Source organism: Microchirus variegatus (genome assembly GCF_963457635.1).
Source record: "Microchirus variegatus genome assembly, chromosome: 1".
Classification (NCBI taxonomy): domain Eukaryota; kingdom Metazoa; phylum Chordata; class Actinopteri; order Pleuronectiformes; family Soleidae; genus Microchirus; species Microchirus variegatus.
Window position 1 is genome coordinate 28,450,601 of NC_139802.1, and position 23,559 is coordinate 28,474,159.

The following is a 23,559-nucleotide window of genomic DNA, read 5'->3' on the forward strand; positions in this document are numbered from 1 at the left end:
CACCATTGCTCACTGTAGCCAGAAGCACAACAACCTTGCGTAGCGACCCCTACTGATCTGAGCTGGAAATTGCAGTGTGTATCCGGCACCACGATGGAGAACTGTGAGGGCTCGAGGGGTCTCCGTAGTTACGCAGTTGGATAACGCATTACGCAGTTGTAGAATGTATAATGTGGCCTTAATGCAATCAATGTCAGCATCTGAATCCGTTGTAACACTCGATCTCCCATGTGGGGAACAGACTTTGCATAAACATGCAAAGGTGGAAACAGCCAGGAGACACTGTAGCTGGAAGAAGCTTTTTCCAATTCTAATGTGGGATAGTTTGTCCATATTGACAAAACTCGAAGTCCTGGACATGACGTCCCCAGAGAGGAGAAGAGGTTTTAAAAGTTGCTTTAACACAAGCGGACCTAGACCGGAAGTTTCAATTAACGCTGTTTTTTAGTGTGTATCTGCATCATTACCTTGTTTAAGAAGCCCTGACGGTTCTAAACAAACAGTTCAGCCATTGCTGAGAACGCTGTGTTTTATTGTAATCTTGGGCTCAGCGAGATCTCTGAAAAAACCCAGTCCGGTTACGTAAACAGCGGTTCTCCTGAACAGCAGATCGTCCTGCTGCGGGCACTAGTCCGGGCACATCCGGTTGCGTACATTGAACCGCAGAAGAAGAATAACGTCCGTTGTGGAGGTGTTTCACGAGCGACAGTGTCTTCTGACTCTGGGTCAAAGTCATAAAAGGGACTGCGGCGGGGAGTCGTGACAAAGCTATTTTTAAACATTGTTAAAACAATGTTTTGATAATGAGTAGCAGTGCATCCACCGTTCCAGAAGGGGGAGCTGCACTTTATTTATATTACGTATCCATTACGACCCATGACATTCTGTCACTGTACATGAAAAGCTCAGAGTGGGCAATTTTAGAGTCACAATGTAGCTTTAATCCAATAAAAATACTACATAGTATTTGAATAAGGGTGTCTCAAAAGTGCTTGTAACACTGCATTCATATGGCTGCCTTTCTAGAACCATTATTTCTGTCCTCAGGTCAACGTTGTTAACTTCTCCAGTAGCTGGAATGATGGATTGGCCTTCAACGCCCTCATCCACAGCCACAGGTAGAGTGCAGCAAAGTGTTTGTGTGTGTGGTAGAGATAGAAATAGAAGTCAAATAAAGCACTAGTCGGAGACGATGGGTGGATAGATGGGGAAAAATGTGAGAGGCCTACAGACGAAGGAAAAATAATTTTGATATTAAAGCTGCCCTTAATTCTTTTTTTGTTTTACTCTAATGTGTAAAATGATCCAATTAAAGTCAGAGAAAGAGACAGAAAGTGAGATAGAGGCAGCTAAATTAAGCCTGAAATGGTCTTTATTTAAATGTGATCAGCTGGAGAACTGTTCATGTTAACGCATGAAAGAATCTCCTTTTTTTTGGGACAGCCTTGTGTTTGATGTAATTCAAACATCTCATGAGCCTCTTTGTTCACAGTAAGATCCAGCAATTTAACACACATGCAGTTTGAAGCGTGACAAACCTTTGCTGGATTAAATGTATCTGCCAGTGCTGTGTTTACTGCAGGTAGACGCATTTTTAATTCATTTTAAACACTAAATGAATTGAAGAATATCCTGAGGTGATCCACAAAAGCCTTCATACCATAGTAATCAGTACCATTTTAAATTGAATTGTAAAATCAATTCTAAACAGACATGGAGTATAAAGAAAATAAAGTAAGATTTGATTTCGTAGTTTGAGTTAAAAGTCTGGCAGCTTTCTGTTGTCTTCATGATTCGGGCATTTCAAAAGTCTAGGATGAAATGAAAAAAAAAAAATACAAAATCACAATATTTGGAAATATTTCGTGAAATGTATTAAAAGGAAAAACTCTTCCCAGCCCCTAGGACCAATGTTCAAAACATTCTAATAAGGAAAAAAAGGATTATTTCCACACAAGCGATAAAAATAAATTATCCTCAGGTTAACCCAGGGCAAGAAAACAACATAGAAAATGGTCAATATTCTCCAAAGAATTTTACAAAGCTTAAAAGGAACCCCGGCTATAAAACTTGTAGTTCTTAAAAGATAAATGTTAGTATCAGTTTTAATAAATTGATATAAAAAACCTTCTTGAAGTCTTCGTTTTTATAAAATTTGTAAAAATAGTTTAACTCGTAGGTCGCCATTGTTGTTTACGTCGCAATGCACTCTGGGTAGTGACGTAAAAAGGTTGACTGGGGGCTTCGGGACCCTGTTGTGACTGTTCAGCACAAACATGTAATCTGTTCAGCCTTTTCAATTTGAACCCGAGCGAAACATACAGGAGGAGGACAGCACTGACAATGTTTCACAAAACGAGCATCAAAATGAAGCGCAAGAAAGACGGGATGAGGCGAGAGTGGAACAAAACCTGTGGTGTACGTGCGGCAACTGCGTCTCCATATATGGATATACAGTGACGCGGCGACTGCAGACGTGGGTTGTCTGCTCAGGAGAGCATCCAGCGTCTCTCGTCTCTGCCCCTTTTAACGCGGATTTCACTCGCTTCACGCTGGCATTTAGGCTCCTTATGTGGGAGAATTGTCGGACAGGCATTTGGTTTACGTCTCCGTTTGTATCCACCCGCTCCGGTGAGGTCTTTTAGCAGCTGTGGGCGACTTTCGATTGGCTTTTATCGAAAGGCAACAAGGGAAGTGCTGTGAGTTTACACAGCTTTCCCACTGACAAGAGGAGAAAGGAGTGGGAAGATGCCTGTGGAAGGACAACTTCCTAAAGATCCGCGGCTGTGTTCTCGACATTTTTCGCCATAAGCATTTGAGGCTTTTAGTCGACCACAGCTGCTAAAAGACCTCACCGGAGCGGGTGGATACAAACGGAGACTTAAACCAAATGCCTGTCCGACAATTCTCCCACATAAGGAGCCTAAACGCCCGCGTGAAGCGAGTGAAATCCGCGTTAAAAGGGGCAGAGACGAGAGACGCTGGATGCTCTCCTGAGCAGACAACCCACGTCTGCAGTCGCCGCGTCACTGTATATCCATATATGGAGACGCAGTTGCCGCACGTACACCACAGGTTTTGTCCCACTCTCGCCTCATCCCGTCTTTCTTGCGCTTCATTTTGATGCTCGTTTTGTGAAACATTGTCAGTGCTGTATGTTTCGCTCGGGTTCAAATTGAAAAGGCTGAACAGATTACATGTTTGTGCTGAACAGTCACAACAGGGTCCCGAAGCCCCCAGCACAACCTTTTTACGTCACTACCCAGAGTGCATTGCGACGTAAACAACAACGGCGACATACGAGTTAAACTATTTTTACAAATTTTATAAAAACGAAGACATCAAGAAGGTTTTTTATATCAATTTATTAAAACTGATACTAACATTTATCTTTTAAGAACTACAAGTTTTATAGCCGGGGTTCCTTTTAAGTAAAAAATAAAACACATCTTACTCCCTAAAATACTCAAAGCAGGAGAAATCATTTGAAATGAGATGTAAGCAGTTCATCCCTCCACTTCAGTGTTATTTCCAAATGATTATTAGTCTAGTCACAGAAGTATGGTTGTTAATCTCAGAAATACTCTCTTCTTCACTATCACACATGTTCACGATGATTGGTTTGTGTGTTGTACAGCACAGCAGGCTGTGTTATTAAAGTGCAATATTCTCAAAAAAAAAAAAAGAGCTTTATTATGCTCCAAGCCAAGAGCATTATGTTTACCGACAGGGAAAGAGCACTGCACACATTTTAAATCAAATCACACACAAGATTAAATTGAGAGTTTGCACTTAAAAATCAACTTTCCTCTGATAACTGAGGAGATGACTGGTGAACTGCAGAGTGAGTATGTACAGTATGGTTGCTGACTTAACCTAGTTCCAGAAATAAACCTGACTGCATCAGCTGCAGTGAGTAATTTACATAGTATTTCATTTTAGGAAAATTCAACTACACACTTGGTATTAAAACACATGAAACTTTATATTACTTGAATATCAGCCCTTAATTCTTTAGTTCATGTGTTGAAGCTTTTCCTACGAGTCTGAGATGATGATCAACCAGGGACATGATCCAGCAAAACCTTGGTGTCTTTAGTGTCTTCGTATGAATGAAAATGTAGACGCAGTGTAAACACGCTCCGTTTTGGTTTCCCTCGTAGACCTGAGCTGTTTGATTGGAGCTCAGTGGAGAAGAAGACGTCAGCAATCGACAGACTGGAACACGCCTTTAACAAGGCAGAGCAACACCTGGGGATAGAGAGACTGCTGGACCCTGAGGGTAACACACACACACACACACACACACAACTAATTCCACTGAAGAACACAAAAGCTCCCCACATATTTCACACCTTTCAATCATGGTGCAATAATTGATCCAGCTGAACATGATGTGTCATGGTGATAACTACAGTGTGATCACCTTGATGGAAGGACGTGATTGGTGATGCACAAAGTGGCCCAAAATGTCCTTCACTTGCAGGAAGTGCTTTGATTTTTGTGCAACAACTCTTTATCAAAACTGTCTAAGGGAGGATAAAGTGACCAAGTCAAATATTATTGCAACAGTGTCGGTCCTTGATAAAACGTTTTTTTTTCTTTTTTGCAAAATGACATCATCACGACAGCGTGAAACAGTGTGAAACACTAAGGTGTAGCCTCCTTTACTTGCAACAACCTGTAAACACATGTTCCATACCACTACAATTGCTGCTAAATGTAAGCTGTAGTTCAGTGGATGAGTGAGTCGTCTTCCAACTGGAATATTAGCGATTGATCCCCTAGCCTACCTGTGGATGTGCCTCTGAGGGCGCTTTGGTCCGCACCAGTCAGAAAAATGATACAATGTCGCAAACAGACGTGGCTACGGTTTGCTTTCACATATGTGAGCATAGATATTAGTGCTGTAGCGATACACTAATCTCACAATATGATACAATGCACGATATTCAGCTCACGATGCGATATATATCACGATATTCAGCCAACGATATGATTCGATATAATTCGATACTTTTACATCATTTTCTGAAAGATTTAAAGGGGACAAAGTGATTTTGGTGACATCTTGTGAGTGTTCCATTTACTTGGATTGAATTAATTGAACTGAAAACTAAAAACATCAATTGCACAATATATGTCTCTGACTGGACAGAGTCTACAGCTTGCAACTGCTGGACAAAATGAATTAAAGATGTGATTAATGTGATGAGAAAATGAGTTCCCTTTATTGAAACAGTGCAAACTGTGGCTTACAAGCCTGAATAGTAAACAAAGTGCAGTATTTCAATGAACAATGGAGAGTTAAAAAGTGCATCAAGTGGCCTGTTCTGAAAAGTGTCTTTTTTAGCTGGACACTGAACACATGAAGCAGCCAGTCTATCCACCAGGTAAGTAAACATAGTACCAGGGCTTTCCCTAAACAGTCAATAAGAACAACTTTTAAACATTTAACTTAAAATTAGTGCTGGGCCATGAACGGCGTTAACGCATGACTTGTTTCCATGACTCCCGATCGTTAAAATGAGTCTCTAAAGTAACGCTAAACTTTAAAAACAGAGGCACACATACGCAGTACACAGGTACGCTGGTTATTTATAGCGCTGCTCTTTTCGTTTGATAAACACACCGCTCCAGTTCGACTGTAGGCTAACGGCTAACGGAGCTAACTGCTAAACGGTGGCTGGGCTCCGGTGACACGGCACGAAAAACTGTTACTTTCTTCTTTTTAAACTCGAAGTGCTCCCACACATCTGCTTTTGAGCGCGAAAGTGTTGGACTTATGTTCGCCGCTATTTTCTTGAATCTCCTCGCTCTCACTGAGTAAACAGGAAGAGCGAGACGTCGGCGTGTGAAGACGGGTCACTTGCTATAAATGCTCTACAGCGACACTAGTGGCTGGCTGACCTAATCGCTCTTCCTGCAAGGACGTGCCGGGCAGAACACGGGGGATTTGAATGGGACTTAAAGTATCGATACTCGCGGCTGAAAAATCGATACATTCTGGGAAAATAAAAAATCGATATATATCGCAGAACCGATAAAATCGCCCAGCCCTAATAGATATAGACCGTGAAGACCATCGGCACCTGAACCAAACTAAACCCTGGATTTCCACCGGGTGCGTCAGCGACGTGGTCACCAGAGCTGATTGCTGCCACTCTAATCAAAGTGAGCATTTACACCGGGCGTGCCACGGCTTCTTGTGTGAATATGGCTGGCTCACTTATGGCAGCGCTGCCGTAACGCGCCCGGTGGGGATTGAATCTGGGCAGAGGACGGCGCAGAACCGCGCTGCTGAAGCGCCGGTGGAAATCCAGGCTAATCCCGTATCTCATCTGATACCAATAATGCATTAAACTAGACTGTTTTGTCCCATTTGGTTTGGTTGCTTTCACACCAGAGGAACCGTACCAAAGTAGGGCAGATAAAGCGGTCCGAGACCACCCCTTCAGGCAGGTCTCGGACCGGTTGATTTGGTGCGCACCAAAGTACAGAGATCACATTCACACCTACGTAAACGAACCGAACCAAGGGACCAAACACGTTTGGTGCGCACCAAATGCTGTAGGTTTGAAAGCACCCTGAGCAAGACGCAGCTCAGCTGTGATGTCAGGATTTGGGATGTTGGATTGTTGATTGTTATAATGATAACTTTTAAAATGGCACGTTGTCTGTGATGTGAGCAGCAATTTTAATACAATGCATCAAATCAAAGACGATCCTTCATGTTCCTTTCTGCACATCAGATTTTCTCTTCTCTCAAGCCAATAATGAGCCGCTTGAATGTTTCAAGCTGTAGAGAAATCATTTTTGTGAAGAAAATGGACAAGGGTTGTCAAACACCTGGCCATTACACCAACAGGGACTGTATTCAAATACATTATACAGGACTTTAATATGGAGTTTGAGCCCCTTTTGCAGCTTTAACAGCTTCCACACTTCCTACAAGATATTGAAGTGTTTCTGTGGGAATTTGTGCAAATTCATCCTGTAGATCATTTATGAGGTCAGGCACTGATGTTTGACGAGAAGACCTGGCTCGCACTCTCTGTTCCAGTTCATCCCGAAGGTGCTCGATGGGGTTGAGGTCAGGGCTCTGTGTGGGCCAGTCAAATTCTTCCAGACCAAACTCGTCAAACCATGTCTTTATAGTCTTAGCTTTGGTCGCTGGGGCACAGTCATGTTGAAATAGAAAAGGGCGTTCGAAAAGTTGGATGCTTAGCATTGACCAAAATGTATTGGTATGCTGAAGCGTTAAGATTGGGCGTATTGGAGATAAGGGCCTGAGCCCTAAGCCTGATTGAAACACCTGCATTCAATAGTTAACAGGTGTGGCCAAATAGATGATTCTATATAATACATTTAAACACTTTTAATTCAACAAAATGATATTTTTTGACACGTTTAAAGGTGCATTATGTAATAAATCTAAAGCAACTGGCCATAAAATCCTCCTAATATGTCACAGAGACTCAGGAATAATGTTCATATAACAAACTGAACTCACCAACAACAGTACACCCCAAAAAAAAATATTTTGCAGACTGCATGTTTATGTTTTGAAATCATGTTTTGGCTTGTGGCGCCACCTACCGCCGTCTACCAATCATTGCAGTCAGTAGAGTCTGAGCTGCCGAGCAACCACGGGTTGCATCAGTTACGTCAGGAAATGAAACCTAAAAGACCTCGGTATTTTGAATTTGAATGTAGTAACCGTTTTTGGCCACATTCTTACATATGGCGCCTTTAAGGAAGAAAGCATAGGTGTTTATGATCACATTATTGATGACTCTGTTCACTTTATGTAAGTCAGAACAGCGTGACAGTGAACCATACACCCAACCTGAATCTGAGGAAGCTAACTGGAACTCAGCCATCAGTAATTACATTATTTTCACTTGTACTTTATCTACTGTGACCTGTCAAAATGGCTGCTGAGTAAAGGGTCATCAAAAGACAAGCTGACTCTGTTTCCCTGGGCAGGACTTAGAGGACCCCTCTAGGTTTAAAGCAGGCCTTTGGAACAATCAATTCTAAACTATCCTGTTCTGAGAGCCGGCATAAGTCAATGTTCAGACCAAATACAGCGCTGCATTAAATCAATACAGAGTGCAGTGGTGGCGTGGTCGTGTTGTTGAAGGTACTGGATAGACGTGAAATATGATCCAAGTCTGCTTGGAGTAACGGATGAATGTGTTTTAGGCTTATCAGGCACCACAACACTGTACAAGGTTATTATACAGCACTCGACCACCCAGGAAAGTGCAGCTTTATCTGTCTTCACGGTAATCATGAGATAAACACAAACACCACATGACCTTCCATTTGTTGACAACTTGACAGACTCCCCCTTTCTTCTGAACAAATGGGATGTCTGTGTTTTTTTTTTGTTTTTTTTACCCGGCCTGGACATGGCCAGAGGAGTCAGAACAGGTGCACTGTTGTCACACCTTTTGGTTCTGGTTTAAGTAGAAGCAGCTGAGGTCTGTACATTTTGTAGTTGGTTGTAAAAAGGCTGTTGGACAAGGTGTGAAGAGGTTTTAAATGTAAGGGATGTCATGACAGGCTGCCCTGGGACTCTTTTCATTTGGACTTTAAAGGTCCAGTGTGTAAAATTGAAGTGAAATTATTTTTCATTTGGCATATATTGAAGATAGAATAGCCACCGTTTTGGACCACCATGTTTTTATAGTCGCCCACAATGGACAAACTAAGGATCCTTTGAGTTTTGGTGATAAATGAAGGGAAGGGTGAGGTGAAGGATATTCAGATGCAACATGTATCTCATATGTTGCTAAATGTTACACAATCTACCTGTGAATTAAGGATAAACCGATTATCTGCCTGGCCAATATTGTGCATTTTGACGCATGTAGGCATCTGCTAATGGCCGATAAGACATCTATTTATTTATTTAAAATTTCTGTTAACTTTATAAGAGATGCTGCTGACCCTGGGAGTTGTATTGCAATTTTATAAATAAACTTTATTTACTGTTGAAAACATTAGGGAACTATTTATTTGTTTAAGTTTTCATTCAACTTATAAGGATGTCTTATATTATAAGACATCCTGCTGAGCCTGGGAGCTTCCTGCTCTTTTTGTTAGAATTTTAAAACAAAGATTTCTATTGTCTAAGATAAGAAAAAGTTAAATAAAATAAAACTTGAACATGTTGCAAATCTGAAAAGCTGTTTAATAAACATATGCATTAAAACGTTAAAGTCAAGTTTTGGTGTTTGTATTATTCAAAATTTTGACGCCAATATTTTCACTTTTACTGCAAATGAATATCAGCTCCAAATATCGGTTATCGGCCTCCGTGACTACTCATAATCAGTATCGGTATCAGCCCTGAAAAAAACATATCGGTCTACTTTGAATCATCGACAGTTCTTTGATTTTACTTGCATATCCTGGTGCGTATTTACTTCCAGTTGTGCTTTGTCGTTTTCTTCCCTGTGAATACCTTGTTTGACTGCCTGATCTTGTGTCACGTATTATGTCGTGTTTGTATAAGTACACATTCACTGTAAAATGAGAAGTTGTTTTGGTTTTCGTTGCCTAAGAATAAGCCTTTTATGAACTTTAATCAAGGACGTTTTACTGAGGCTGCCATTCCTCACCACCATGTTACTGTAGAGAGTCAGAATCGGCTCACCAGTCAGTGTGCGATTCACATTTTGAAGCCAAAAGCTTACTTTGCAACCTTTCTGGTTAGTGAAGGCTTCCATAGTTCTTTGACAAGCTTTTGAGAGGAAGGGGTGAACAGGGGAGTTCTCAGATCTACAGTTTCTTTTTTGTGTCTTTTCCTTTTGTTTGTTCCACTCACTACTTTTTCTCTCTAATTAATTTCCCCAACTCATCTCAAGTCTTTGTTCGCCTGTGTAGCCTGGCGTTGAAGCCAGCATGTAGCTCACATTTGATCTCATTGCGGGCGATATTGAACGAACGCCGCGAACAATGTAGACGAGACCCATTTCTCTCCTCCGAAACTGCTGCTTCCAACGATTTTATCTGATCTAATGCGGGTTGTTGCTATGAACTCATCGAAGTCACAAAGGAAATCATCGAATAATTGGTGCGAGAATGAGATTACATAAACTAAGTATTGCAAAGTTAATAAACAAATATTTTCTGGAGAGTAATTTGAGAGGCTGCTTAACCCCAAGTACAAGGATAGGAAGGAATTCAAACATTGAAGTTACAAAAACATCACATCATATTTGAACTTACTGATGGATGAACAACTCCAGTGTGCTGTGATGTAAAATTGATGATTTTCTCTCTTGGTGGGGGAAGAAGTGAGAGGTTTACAAAGCAACATAAACTTACTTTTCCAGTCAGTAAGTGCCATCTCATAGCATGATAAAGGACATTTAGGGTGAATTCCAATTCCTTGCTTAACCCTCAATCTTAACCCTCGATCTCAAAAATGTGCGCTCCCTCTAGTGCAAGTGCTGTCCCGATTCTCAGAAAAATTAAGTTGAGGGGCAAGTTTAAGGGCTGTATCGCCCTCAATATTGAGATTTTCCGGGACCACCCTTGGGAGCAAGGGCTACCCAGAATGCATTGCGTGTTTTCACATAAGAAAGATGGCGTCGAAAGCAGCGAAGTGAGCGCGATACAAATTAAGTATTTTCTTTGTTAATAGAGATATAAAAATGATGAAAACCATTGTATTATCTTAGTTTAGGCCCATATTATGGATTTCTGACGTCATTGTTGCGTAACATTTATTTTTATATTACGATCTTTTGTCAATAGCCGGCCGGTGCGGACAAACGATCGTTTGCTATGGTTTACTTTTCAATAAGCCGTGGTGTGTGGTAACTGTCAGCTGAATATGTCCGTGGTATTTGTATGAGTATCATCTTATAACTAACTGACAACCTAACAACAAACGGATCGTAATAAATAATCGTGACATAAATGTGTTCTTCTTCTTCTTTTTTGGAATTGACAGACTGGACGCAGCTTTTGCGTTATTCTGCCCCCCGCAGTCTGAAGACGTATCTGCATTTAAGGGGTGTCCCATTTCTAAGTGACAAAATAACCCTCAACACTTGGTTTTGAGGGCCAGTTAAGATAAGGGTTGAGCTTGAGGGTTAAGATAGGAATTGGAATTGGCCCTTATATTCAATATCGTATCAAGTTTTGTTTTTAGTGTGAGCAAAAATTGCACAAATACTGACATGCCGCCCAAAATAAGTTTAAGGCAGTCGAAACTGAAAGGATGCGTCATGCTCAGCAGATTTTTCTCTGCTCTTGTTCAGATGTGGCGGTGCCTCACCCGGACAAGAAGAGTGTCATCATGTACGTGACATCGCTCTTCAAGGTGCTACCCCAAATCGTCTCCATGGAAGCCATCAAGGAGGTGGAGACGCTGCCGCGGGCGACGCCGTCCGCCGTCACCCGGACAACGATGGAAGAGCACTACCAGATCCAGACCCAGCAGCGCTACTCTCAGCAGGTGAGTACAACACACACATACACACACACACACACAAGCAAAACACAACAGGATACAGAAACCTGACTTTTTTGAAAATCGACACTTTGGAAAGCAATTCTCTGACTAACACCACCATCTGCTTGTGGACGTGATGAGAGACTCAAACGGGGAGGAAAAGGTTTGTTGTGGATAGATATTCACAACATTTTAATTTAATCATAATAGTACTTTCAAGTTTAATGAAATACCTGAAATAAAGTTTGAGGTGTAATTTGCAAGGCTATTAGGCTAGTAGATATAATAATGTAGAAATATGTGTTTTAATTGGTGTATTCCTTCATCTGCTCTCTGTGTTAGCAGACCTAAAGAGTGACAAGAGTCTTCACAGTAGTAGAAGAGGAGTTATTGCTCTTTGAGGATCTTGTGCTCACTAAGCAGAGTAGTTTATGTCCCCAAACCTGACTTCAGCATCTATCTAATGATCATCTATCTGTCCACTCATCCACTTATCAATCCATTTTGAAGTCACATCTTAGAGTCTCTGGCAAACAGATGTACTTACTTCTTCCTGCCTGTTCCAAGGGATTCCCAAAGTCCTGCCAGGCTTGAGAAGAGATATAGGCGCTTTCAGTGAATACGAACAGTAACCATATCTCATTCTCTCAGTCAACACCTGTTGAAGTTTGTGAGAGGAGGAAATAAAAGTCACAGCTGAACGGATGCAGATCACTGCTTAACCATAAGCGTTGTGAAAATGGAGCAAATGTAAAAGCACAATTAGATCTAAGTGCAACCTCTCGTCTTTTGAGCTGAGATAAGCTGAGGTTGTGGTCAGTGTTATCTGCATGGACTGCAGGAATGGTGCTCCTGTATTGAAATAGACACACATAAAGAGAGAAAATGTACATTTTCAGGTCCAACATGCAATACTTGAGCACAACAAGTCAGGGCAGTTAAGCATGCATGTCAGTGCAAAACTAAAAAATTGTGACGGCTAATGCCAGTAAGCTACCATGTCTATTTTAACAAGCCGCCAATGAAATCAGACAAGTAATATAATGTTTGCATCACGTTTCTTCCATCTCCCATCATTTGGAGCACTCTGTGAAGAAAACACACTATTATTAACCCTTAGTTCTCTCCTTCTCTTCAGGCTTTTTTGTAACCAAAGAACCAGCTATCTTTAGAAGTAAATCCATAGGGTTACCTATCTTTGAACTGCTTTCCACCACTACCAGGCAGCTTCTTACTCGCTGTGTACCAGTGAAACTCGTTAGCTAGTAATTAAGACATTCGCATCATATGTAGGACGTTCTGAACTGACGTTCTGAGCCTCCTCTGAGGCTGGAAGTTTGTGTCGTGGACTTCCGGTTTTCGGATTCCGTTGTCCTCGCCACCACTCTTGCGCGGAGCTCCGCGAGACAACAATTCCAGGAATTTTGCATCTTGTGACGTCCTAAGGAGTGCGGAAATAAGTTTATCTCCTGTATTTAGACTGGAGAGGACCACAAAAACATGAGTGAGTCATCTTTAGGCCTCCAAAGTCCCAAATATAAATATTACAATTATTAAAAAGTTGATTTTGCACATTAACAGGTCTTAAACATGAGAAAAGGACCCATCACATGAACACAAACAACCCCCTTTGAAAGCAGTCCGCTTAATTCTACATATTTTATACGTTTTTCTTGAAATTTCAGCATCGTGTTGAACTTTTTGATGAAGTCACCTACCGCCATCTACCAATCATTGCAGTCAGTAGAGTCTCAGCTAACGAGCAACCACGGGTTGCCAGTTACGTCAGAAAACCGAACCTAAAAGACCTCGCTATTTTGAATTTGAATGTAGTAACCGTTTTTGGCCACATTCTTACATATGGCACCTTTAATGTAAAGAGGGTATAAAGTGAACTGACATCATATTGAATGATAAAGTGGTCAAGGCCGTGTTGTATGTCCGTATACTTTTGTGTGTACAGTGCGTTCTCCTGAAGCTTCGCTCAAACTTACAGTTGATATTCTGCTTGTCTGCCGCTGCTGATTCATCCACTGAATGATGAAGTGTTTATATAATCGCTCCCGTCTTTACCGTGTTATGTGTTGAGGCTCATGACGAAGTGTGAACCTTATCCAAAAGGCTCGATCTGCAGTTTTTTTTGTTTTCCTTACACTAAGAAACTCATTAGTGGTCGGACTTCACATAAGGACCTTTGAATTTTTCATTGCGCATGGGGAACACGTTGAGGAGAATGCAGATTATCACTTGGATATAAATTATTTATTACACATATGAGTGTGAAAGTGATTAAGTGAGCATCACACCTTCACTTCAGGCGAACAATTTTTTTTTTCTTGCATGGGCTGCACTCCCAAATGACCACAGCCCATTTTTACTAACTACTCCTCAATGCTGCATACCCAATTTAATTATTCATGAGTGAGTCAACTTTTTCATTTAAATTAATATTTTAAGCATTTTGGGAAAAACTTTTTAAAATGTAAGGTTAATCAGAGAGGGCACATACCTACAATATGTTGGCCAGCTACATCTGTGATAGAAAAATGGCAACTTAGGCCTCTCGTCAAAAATCCTCTTACACCTGTGGTTTTTTTTGAATTGGGAATAGCTACAATCATCATCCCCTCCTGGGTCAAATTACTCTGCAGTAGACGCAGGTTTTTATCAGCTCCAGCTCCAGCTCGCAGTTATGTAAACGCGGTCATTTCACCATTTACTTTATGTCGGTGTTCAGCCATGGAGTCCACATCAATCTGCAAAGTTCCCAGCATGACAAAATGATGCACACTGTTCAAGCAGTGATCTAAATGTGTTCAGTCTATTCTTTTCTGTGGTTCTTCCCTCTGTTATAGTTGTAAGACAAACTCCTCTCCAATGGGAAACGATTCAATCAGATTTTTCAAAAAGAAAACATATCCACCCAATAATATTGGTGTTAAAGAGGTATTCCATTTAATGCGGACCTAGATTGGAAGTTCCAAGACTGCGGCGGAGAGTTGTGACGGAGCTATTTTTAAACAATGAGTAGCAGTGCATCCACCGTTCCAGAGGGGGGAGCTGCACTTCTGAGAGCGGGTGTGCTGATTATGTTACTTCCGGGTATTGGCCAATCACAAGACAGTTGGGAAGGCTCTGCGCTGGCTGGCCAATCACATCACACTCTGCCTTCTGACGAGAGCTTCAATAAGAACAGATTTCGGCTCATTTACAGCAACTAGGAGGATTTTGACCATAAAAACAACTTAATATATGTAAGTAGACCTCCATAACTAACATTTATGTGCAACAGGACCACTCTATGTGACCTTTAAAACAAGTGTTAAACACAGATTTCAGCAACTCGTGCCTCCACTAACAATAAAGATCATTATGACCTCACTGAATAAATACTATTGCACAATATTATTGAACAAGCTGTTTGTTTGCCAACAAATGACAAGAACAGGAGCTGATAAACTGCAGAATTATAAAGATGCGATAAATGTAGCTTGAAGTGAGTGTTGGGGGAAAAAAACCAGGATGTCAGTGTTATTTAAAGTGCATGGTGACTTTCAGGTGTGCACAGTGTGTCAGGAAGCCTGTCTCTGTCTGGTTGGGTTGTGTAGGACCTGGACACACTGTTGTGTGGAATAGAAGCTGCTCACAATAGCATCCGCTTTGACTTTGTGCTGCTGTGACTGTGTGTTTTTCATTCTGTCCTCATACACATCTGTTCTTCCTGTCTCTGTCTCCCTCTCATGTCTGCACTTTCCACAGCTGGGTTTCCATCCAAAGACTTATTTGCGCCATCACTGAGGCCTTTCATTGAAATAGAAAAGAAATAGACACAGAAAATAAGAGCGTATTTCACCTTGTACTGTTGCTTAGTACCGTTTTGATGCAATACTTGGTAATTGGTTAGTACAACTTTAAGCTGCCTCACCTTTACTCTTTTTAGAGATTAAATAATGAAAAATGATATACAGTTAAAGTTAGTTTGCACACATTTTTTAATTTAAAATGTATTATTTTTTTGTTTTTTTAATCATGATTTAATTAAATACATTTTAATTAACTTTAATTTGAAGTCTTGGAAAGCTTCACTTCATTACTTGTTTTAAATGAGTAGTAATTTGGGATTTCAAAGCACCTTACCTCTGTCGATTATTTTCAAATTTGGATGGAAACAAGTGTCACGTGTGGTTATTCATGTTTCTCTTTTCTGCTTCTCTTTCTTACTTAATGCCTCACCATCACATGCTCCTCATGTTATGTCTGTTTTTTTTTTTTTTTTGCTTTCTTCATTATATCTATTCATTTTCTGCTTTTGATGTTGTATCATTTGGCTTTCGGGTGGTTTTGCTCTGTGATTTGCATTCTTTTGCCTCTCTTCTTTTCTTTCTTTGTCTCATATCTGGCCTGTTTCCTACCCCTCCCGCCAATCCCTCCACTCTCTTCCTCTGTCCTTCTCTCTCTCTCTCTCTGTCCCTCTCTCTCAGATCACAGTGAGTGTGGCTCAGGGGCGAGTGCGGAGCCCCTCCCCTCAGCCTCGCTATAAAAGCTATGCCTACACCCAGGCTGCCTATGTCAAGTCACCCGAGCAAAAGAGGAGGCGTTTTACTGATCAGGTCCGTGTCTCGCTAACACTCTATGGCAGGCGTCCATCTGGCTGTGTATGTTTTGGCTGCACACATGTTTTGTCTGCTCTTGTTTGCAACTTACAAAAAAAAGTGTCCATTGTACTGTCAGTGTACGGAGTCTCGGGGGCGAGCCTTGTTGATTGAGTTGTTTATTTTCTTTGTTAAAGTGTCTTTTATGATTTGATCAAGTGAAATGGGAAACCGACTTTGACGATTATGTGAAATTCTACACATTCTACACATTGCTGAGTTGGAAATGTGTTGATATTCGTGCCTGTCATATAATACTTTCATTAAATTCACCGTGTGAACTTACTAATATTTAGTTTAACAATTCATGAGATCAAAGTGATCTTGCATATTATAATAATAAGTGGTGACTCAAGCAAAACTTAACAAAAGACTCACCTTGGTTAGTGTTTGAAGGTAACATGTTAATCTAATAAAGGGCCAATTCCACTAAACCAAATGAATAGATTTATTATAAATTAAGTTATGTAATTGAACTGATTACCTGACCGTGTTCTTCCACTTCCATCTCGTCTCAAACTTTTTGTGCGTGTGGAATGAGTGCTAGCAGCGGAGACCTATTTTTAGACTGGACCTGAATTTTCTGATTGGCTGATGGGTTGCTAATTCAAAATAGCTGTGTGACTGGAAGATGCAGAGCAATCTGCCTTAGCATCGTCCAATCATAGATTACTAATTACGTGGGGTGAGTATTATCACTTCTCAGCGTCATGTGTCGTATGTGAACTTCTCACGCTGAAGTCTCACGTTATTATTTTATTTAGATGTTGTAGTCTTGGAAAAAAAGTAGAGGAAAAATAATTTCTTTGCATGTTTTATTCACTTATGACACATGTGTCAAACTCAAGGCCCGGGGGCCAGACGTGGCCCACCACATCGTTTTATGTGGCCCGCAAGTGATTAATTTGTCTTAAAAATCTATGTTAAAATAGGTCTATGCTGCTTAAAGCCATGCGTTGACCATAAACTACATTTCCCATAATGCATGGCAATTGTGTTACCTGCAAAGTGACGGCATCCCGCCACTAGATCGCAGCGTATCATTGTATATGCATCATGCGACGAGTGAAATTGAATAAGTAGTAGAGTAGTTACCTTTATTTTACAGTATATTTGTTTACATTTAGTTACATGTATTCTGTATGAAAGTTACATCTGGCCAATCAATTAGACCCTACAATATTTCAGATACAGTCCTCTACCAAACGGTTGAGACGTCTGTTCATAATAAAAGTACAACATTCAAAGTAATCATTTTAACAACACTTACCATTTTCTTTTTTCCCCCCTAATTGTACCAACATTAGCTAGCTTCTCTACCTTAACCATAAAATGACAAGTCAACTGTTTGGTAGAGCATGTTTTGAAAAAATTATTTGATCCTTATAAGACTTATTTTTGTTGAATTAAGCTACATAATTCTGTACAACAATGTCCTCTGAAACGATATGTCAACAAAATAGTCTTGCCTTCGAAAGTCCAGCCGATATGCGCCATCAAAGGACGACCTCAATCATTCAGGTTGAGTTCAGCTTGATGCATTTTTAAATGAGATATAGTGACTTAAAGTGTGGTCGACCAAATGGTTGAGTAGTACCTTAAAGGGTTAAGTTGCTAAAATAAGGTTCTTCTTTGTTCTACTGTCCCCACTGGCAATCTAGATGCTTTAAGTTGAACTCATCATCTATCAACTCTAGCTTCATTCTTAGTCCAACCTACTATTAATCTATTTTAAGGAACCTTCAACTGGGGAAAAAAAAGCACAATTATTATATTGCATTTTCCAAATCCTCAGATTATTCCTTTAATACCGAGTAAAAGTTCCACTGCACATAATCAGCTTAACAACACACACACAACCACTTGTGCAGGTGTTTATTACTTCCTCCCTGTTCCTAAAACATGACATTTCAAAGGGATTTCCAGAGCTGTCACCCTGTGCTGTGCGACTAAATGTGGACTCTAATTTACTCTGACTCAGGTGGAAAGTGTTCACACAGTGTCAAATATTTAATAGCGCAGCATTGCGCTCGATGTATCTTGGTTTTTTAGCTCTCCCACTGTTCTTTGAAATTTAGGACATAGAGCAGAATGTAGCACACACACACTCATGTCATTTTAGTTTGATCAATTATTTTTCTGGAAATAAAGTGTGGTTGTTTGAGGTACTGACACAGTCAGCTCTGCCCTGAATCAGCCTGTGACAGAGATGTTATCTCACAATAAAAACAGGCCTCAAGAAGAAATTTCAGCAACTTAACGAAAGCCTTATACACCTAATACAATCTATGCCTGCTTCAGTCTATGATAAATTAACTATGTTTGCTGCTTAACCCTTTAAGTTACTACTCAATTATTTGGTCGACCGCACTTTAAGTCACTATAAAAATGCATCAAGCTGAACTCAACCTGAATGAGCCATCATCCTTTGATGGTGCATATCGATGGGACTTTTGAAGGCAAGACTATTTTGTTGACATATTATCATTTCAGAGGAGTTGTTTTACCGAATTATGTAACTTAATTCAACAAAAATAAGTCTTATAAGGATCAAATCATGTTTTCAAAACATGCTCTACCAAACAGTTGACTTGTCATTTTATGGTAAAGGTTAAGAAGCTAGCTAATGTTGGTAAAAAATTAGGGGGGGGGGGTAGTGCTGTTAAAATGATTACTTTAATTTATTGATCAAGAAATTGCACTTAATATGACTTCTCTGAATGTTGTACTTTTATTATGAACAGACGTCTCAACCGTTTGGTTGAGGACTGTATCTGAAATATTGTAGGGTCTTATTTTATTAGATAGATATTGATTGTCGTTATTGTTATCATAGTTGAATAAAACATGAAGAGAAATTATTTTTCCTTTACTTTTTTCTTGGTGCGTACCTTAAAGGGTTCATTTTGCTCCTCACTCTTCTACACCAAAGTCAATTAACAAAAATCAACATTTGTAGCTGACAGGGACACAGGAGCTATATTTGTGTATGTTTGTATCACTTCGGCAACAAAGGCTTTCAAACACCACAGTCTCAAAATAACACGTATAGAAGTTTCAGTGGATCAACAACTACTGTGTGCTGTGATGTAAAATCACAGATTTTCTCATTGGACTTTGTTGTGGGATGTGAGAAACGTCAGTTTCCAGACAGAGAGGGCTGTGAAACATTAGATAAAGTGGTGAATATATTGTATTCTTGTGCGTATCAGCGTGTCTTATGTCAGTACCTCATACATATACACTTCAACAAAAAAACAAAAAAAACCTGAACTATCCTTTTGACAGCCAACAATAAATGCAATTCCATGCTAGACCAACATTTGATACCGTATCGGTCTACAATCCACACATAAAGAGAGAGACAGTGGCACTGAGGCTTGACAGTTAGCACCAAGGATAGGCCCAGTGTATCTTTTCAGGACCTTATTACCAGAGTGAAGAATGGAGTGAAAGAGAAGCACAGAGACGAGATAAAAGGAGAGAAGTTATTAGTGTCCAGATTAGCAGGAGGCACACAAAGACAGATATGGGGAGCGAGAGAGAGAGAGAGAGAGGGGAAAATAGAGAGAGCGGGAAACAAAGAGAATGAGGACAAGTTGTTAAGGTTGGACAAAGGCCAGAACTGCTTGTCAGCTCTGGAAATGGCGAACACTAGTGAGTCCTCTCTGAAACCTTCTCTATCTTATCTGTTTTCTTCCTTTCCGCTCGTGTCTCGGCCTTCCTGCCTCTTTTTCTATTACCTTGCTTCATCTCCTTATTTCTTTCCTCCCTTCCCTCAACTTCTCAACACCCTTCCTAACCCTAATATCACCCCTTGCTATCTTCCCTCTCCCCCTTGTTCTCCATTATCACTCCCCCATATCTGCCCATTACCGCCCATCTATCCCTTCCCTTCCCACCTGTAGTTCCTGACACCAAGCCAGGAGGAGCTGCAGCGGGGCCTCAGTCCTCTACCACCAGGCTCCACCAGCCTGGAGAGCTACCAGGCTGCACTGGAAGAGGTAAGATGGTGATACAGAGAGGTCTAATAGGATTTCTGCTTTTGTTGTTTATTGTTTTCTGTGAAAAGAGTGACTTTTGACGGTTTTATTCTCCATGTGTTTGCACGTTTCTTCAACTTATTACTTCAAGGTGTTGACATGGCTGCTGTCGGCTGAAGACGGCCTCCAAGCCCAGCCTCCCATCTCCAGCCACGTGGAGGAGGTGAAGGAGCAGTTCCACACACATGAGGTGAGAGTCATAGAGGAGTTTCAATGGCAAACATTTTGTTCACGCATTTTTATTGCTTAGGATTTCATTTTCTCTTGTTATTGCAGATTCTTTACTCAAATATACAGGACTGTTAATGTTAACGTTCAAAACTGAAATTACCCTTATAACAAAAACTAATCGGACACAATATTAAAGCAGGGAACTTTGTGAGACAGAGGCTTGTTTTTGATTTTTTTTGCGACTTCAGAGTTTGTAATCCTTTGTTTAGATTTATCTAATGGTACTTTCATAACTAGCCTGTTGTTTCTTGTTTCTCCTATATATCTATTGTAATGGGACCAAGCTGAGACGAATTAGTGTATCTAAAATTAAGGCCTTAAAATGTCTTAAATTCAATGGAAAAAAAATATGCTGGTCTTAAATACATTACTCAAAAGTACAACATTTTTCTGGCCAGGATTATTTAGTGTTATTTTTTCGAGACTTCGAGAAGGAGATGTAGAGGTGCATGCAGATAAATGGTTATCTGCATGCGTCTATGGGTAAGTGCAAATTTATTGAGAGTTGGCTGGACGACATCCGTTTTCAAAGTTGGCTCACATCTCTTGCCAACCGAGACAAGGCCTGGTTTTGAATTTCATTCAAGGTGGCATTAAAAAGGTCTTAAAAAGTCTTAAATGTGACTTGCTGAAACCTGCAGATACCCTGTACTATGTGGACAAAATTTACGACGCACCAGTTCATGGGATTTACCCCATGAACCGGTACGACCAACAGCGCTGTTGCAACAGTACCACTGCTGCAAACAACTTTGCTAAACAGAGTTCGAGCTACATGTTGAAAAGAACGTAGGCTTATAAATGGGCTATATAACCAAGCTGCGTACCTGATGCGTCCTCAGAACTGTCCGGACTGTCCCAGCAAGTTAAAAATTACAGTTTTTGAACTTATGTTCTTTGGTGCAGGAGAATGAGCAGTTTGAAAACTGGTGTGAAACTGTCTTCTATAAAGTAGTAGGAAAGAGCGAGCCACTTGAGAGCGAGTTGAGCTGCAGGGCACTTCAAATAATAATGTGACATGTGTCCATCTTTCATCAGGGGTACATGGTGGAGCTGACCACCCACCAGGGCAGAGTGGGGCGGGTCCTCCGGGCTGGCGCTGCCTTGCTGGGGGAGGGTAACCTGAGCGAGGAGGAGGACTCGGAGGTCAGAGAGCAGATGAATCTCCTGAACTCACGGTGGGAGCACCTGAGAGTGGCTAGCATGGAGAGGCAGAGCAGGTACATCAATACACTGCTTATAATATACTGCTTTTTTTACACACACACACACACATAGATTTGATTAAAGAATGAAGTAGTAAAATTGTCAGCATAACAATGAACTGCACTCCATTGCACTCCATAATAAGTGCTGCTTCAGATGGTTGAAGAGCACCTGAACACCCCTCCAAATGTAGAGGTGGACTCTATCTACTTTTCCATCACATCACTCCAACATTCATAACCACGAGTCTTTCAAATCATTTAAATGCACCACCTCAATGTCTTCAGGAAATACGTTGCACAAATGCTTGGTTTGATTTATACAATAGTTAAATAATAAATAATAATAATATAGTATGAACTAGGTCATGTTTACGCCAAAATGTCTGTTATCTTAAGCCTAATTTTGATGAAACCATCGATAGTGAATGTAGCAAAGCAATGTTGGCAGCATTTAAGCTGTGAAACTTTTGTAAAAACAGTCCAAGTCCAAAGTTTAATGGCAGGGCATACTGTTGGTATGTCCAAGTCTAAGTGCTGCAATCAAAGTGGCAGGTAATGAGACTTATTGCACACATTAGCCTCCACAGAGACCCTGGCTGGACATGATTAATGCCTCCTGTTGGACAAGCAATGAATGTTTACAGCCCAATAATAAAATTGGAAGTTTGTGAAAGCCACCCCCCCCTATTAGCTTTGGTGTAGAGGGTTGTTGTCTACCAAACATTCCAAATATACAACTCCAAAAACAGTATATGGTATATGATGTAATAATCAGGTCAGAGATTTGGGGAATAAAACATGCACGAGGAATGAAAACATTAACTGTAAACGGAGCTTGAAAGTACTCTCACCATAACACACAAACAAGTTTTTAAAATTCTACCTTGTGCAAATTTTTATATAAAATCATCCACATCACAGTGACCTAAAACTTAATTTTCTCTATGGACTTTGGTGCAGGCGAGTAAGTAACTAAGTATTAATACGTTTTTTTCACACTGTATGGAGATCCCTACAGTAGCCTACATACAAAGAACATCAGCTTTTATCATAACAATAGATACAACAATCACTGACACTGAGTGACATTTAATTACCCGTTTACAGATCTTCTTCAGATCTGAAAAGATGGTCCAGACTATTAAATACCACAACACAGCAAAGGTCTTTTATGTTGAAGTGAAGAATATGAGAACAGGCAACACTGTGGTTTTGTTTATTTCCAAATCAGCAGTCATCACAAATGCTTCATCTTCACTGCTGAACTGTCGCTAAACTCTGGTAATGACAAACACTGAAATGTCTCGTACTCTCAGACTCCATGAAGTCCTGATGAACCTACAGAACCAGCAGCTGCAGCAGCTCACTGACTGGTTAGATGTGACAGAGGCGAGGATCAAGAGGATGGAGGCTCAACCGCTTGGCCCTGACCTGGAGGATATCAAGCACCAAGTCGAAGAGCACAAGGTGGGAAGCTGCTCCTTGAAGGCATAGTTCAGGTTTTTTGAAATGTGGTTGCATGAGGTACTAGCACATTGTTAGCACTGACTGTGACTGACAAGTGTCATGTTTTCAGTGACAGTGAACGTCCATGTGTCTCAAGCTGGTTGACAGAGCAAGGGCCAATGTTGGAGCTGACTGTGCATCAGTACCTCATTCAACAGCTATTTAATAGTGGTTTCAGTGTGACTGCACCATTAGTTGGCAGATTTGGATTGAACCATTAAAACTAGGTAAAGCAAAGTAGTGTTGACTACAAAGTCATGCAGAGTCTTTATGTGAAAACATTATGCATTATTTTAAAGGGGACATATTATGCAAAATCAACTATTTAATCATTTAAATCCTTGTATTTGGGACTCCGGAGGCCCTATCAGTCGGCAAAGTGTGAAAAAAGATGACTCCTCAGTCTAAGTACAGGAGATAAAACACACAATATTGACTTCTGC

The 23,559-nt window shown here is 40.6% G+C and overlaps 1 protein-coding gene across 6 annotated transcripts in view; it reads left to right on the forward strand.

Annotated features, from left to right (window-relative positions):
• The window catches only part of dmd (dystrophin), a 304,958-nt gene that overhangs the window by 132,051 nt on the left and 149,348 nt on the right, over positions 1 to 23,559 (forward strand). For 5 of the 6 annotated variants that reach the window (XM_083892996.1, XM_083892990.1, XM_083892991.1 and 2 more), the window contains exons 7-14: positions 1,048 to 1,118; positions 4,164 to 4,282; positions 11,283 to 11,479; positions 15,958 to 16,086; positions 20,037 to 20,132; positions 20,263 to 20,361; positions 21,441 to 21,622; positions 22,927 to 23,077. In XM_083892996.1, the coding sequence (XP_083749122.1) occupies positions 1,048 to 1,118; positions 4,164 to 4,282; positions 11,283 to 11,479; positions 15,958 to 16,086; positions 20,037 to 20,132; positions 20,263 to 20,361; positions 21,441 to 21,622; positions 22,927 to 23,077 (1,044 nt within the window). The remainder of the gene's footprint in view (positions 1 to 1,047; positions 1,119 to 4,163; positions 4,283 to 11,282; positions 11,480 to 15,957; positions 16,087 to 20,036; positions 20,133 to 20,262; positions 20,362 to 21,440; positions 21,623 to 22,926; positions 23,078 to 23,559) is intronic. The other variant, XM_083892994.1, reaches the window with a different exon arrangement.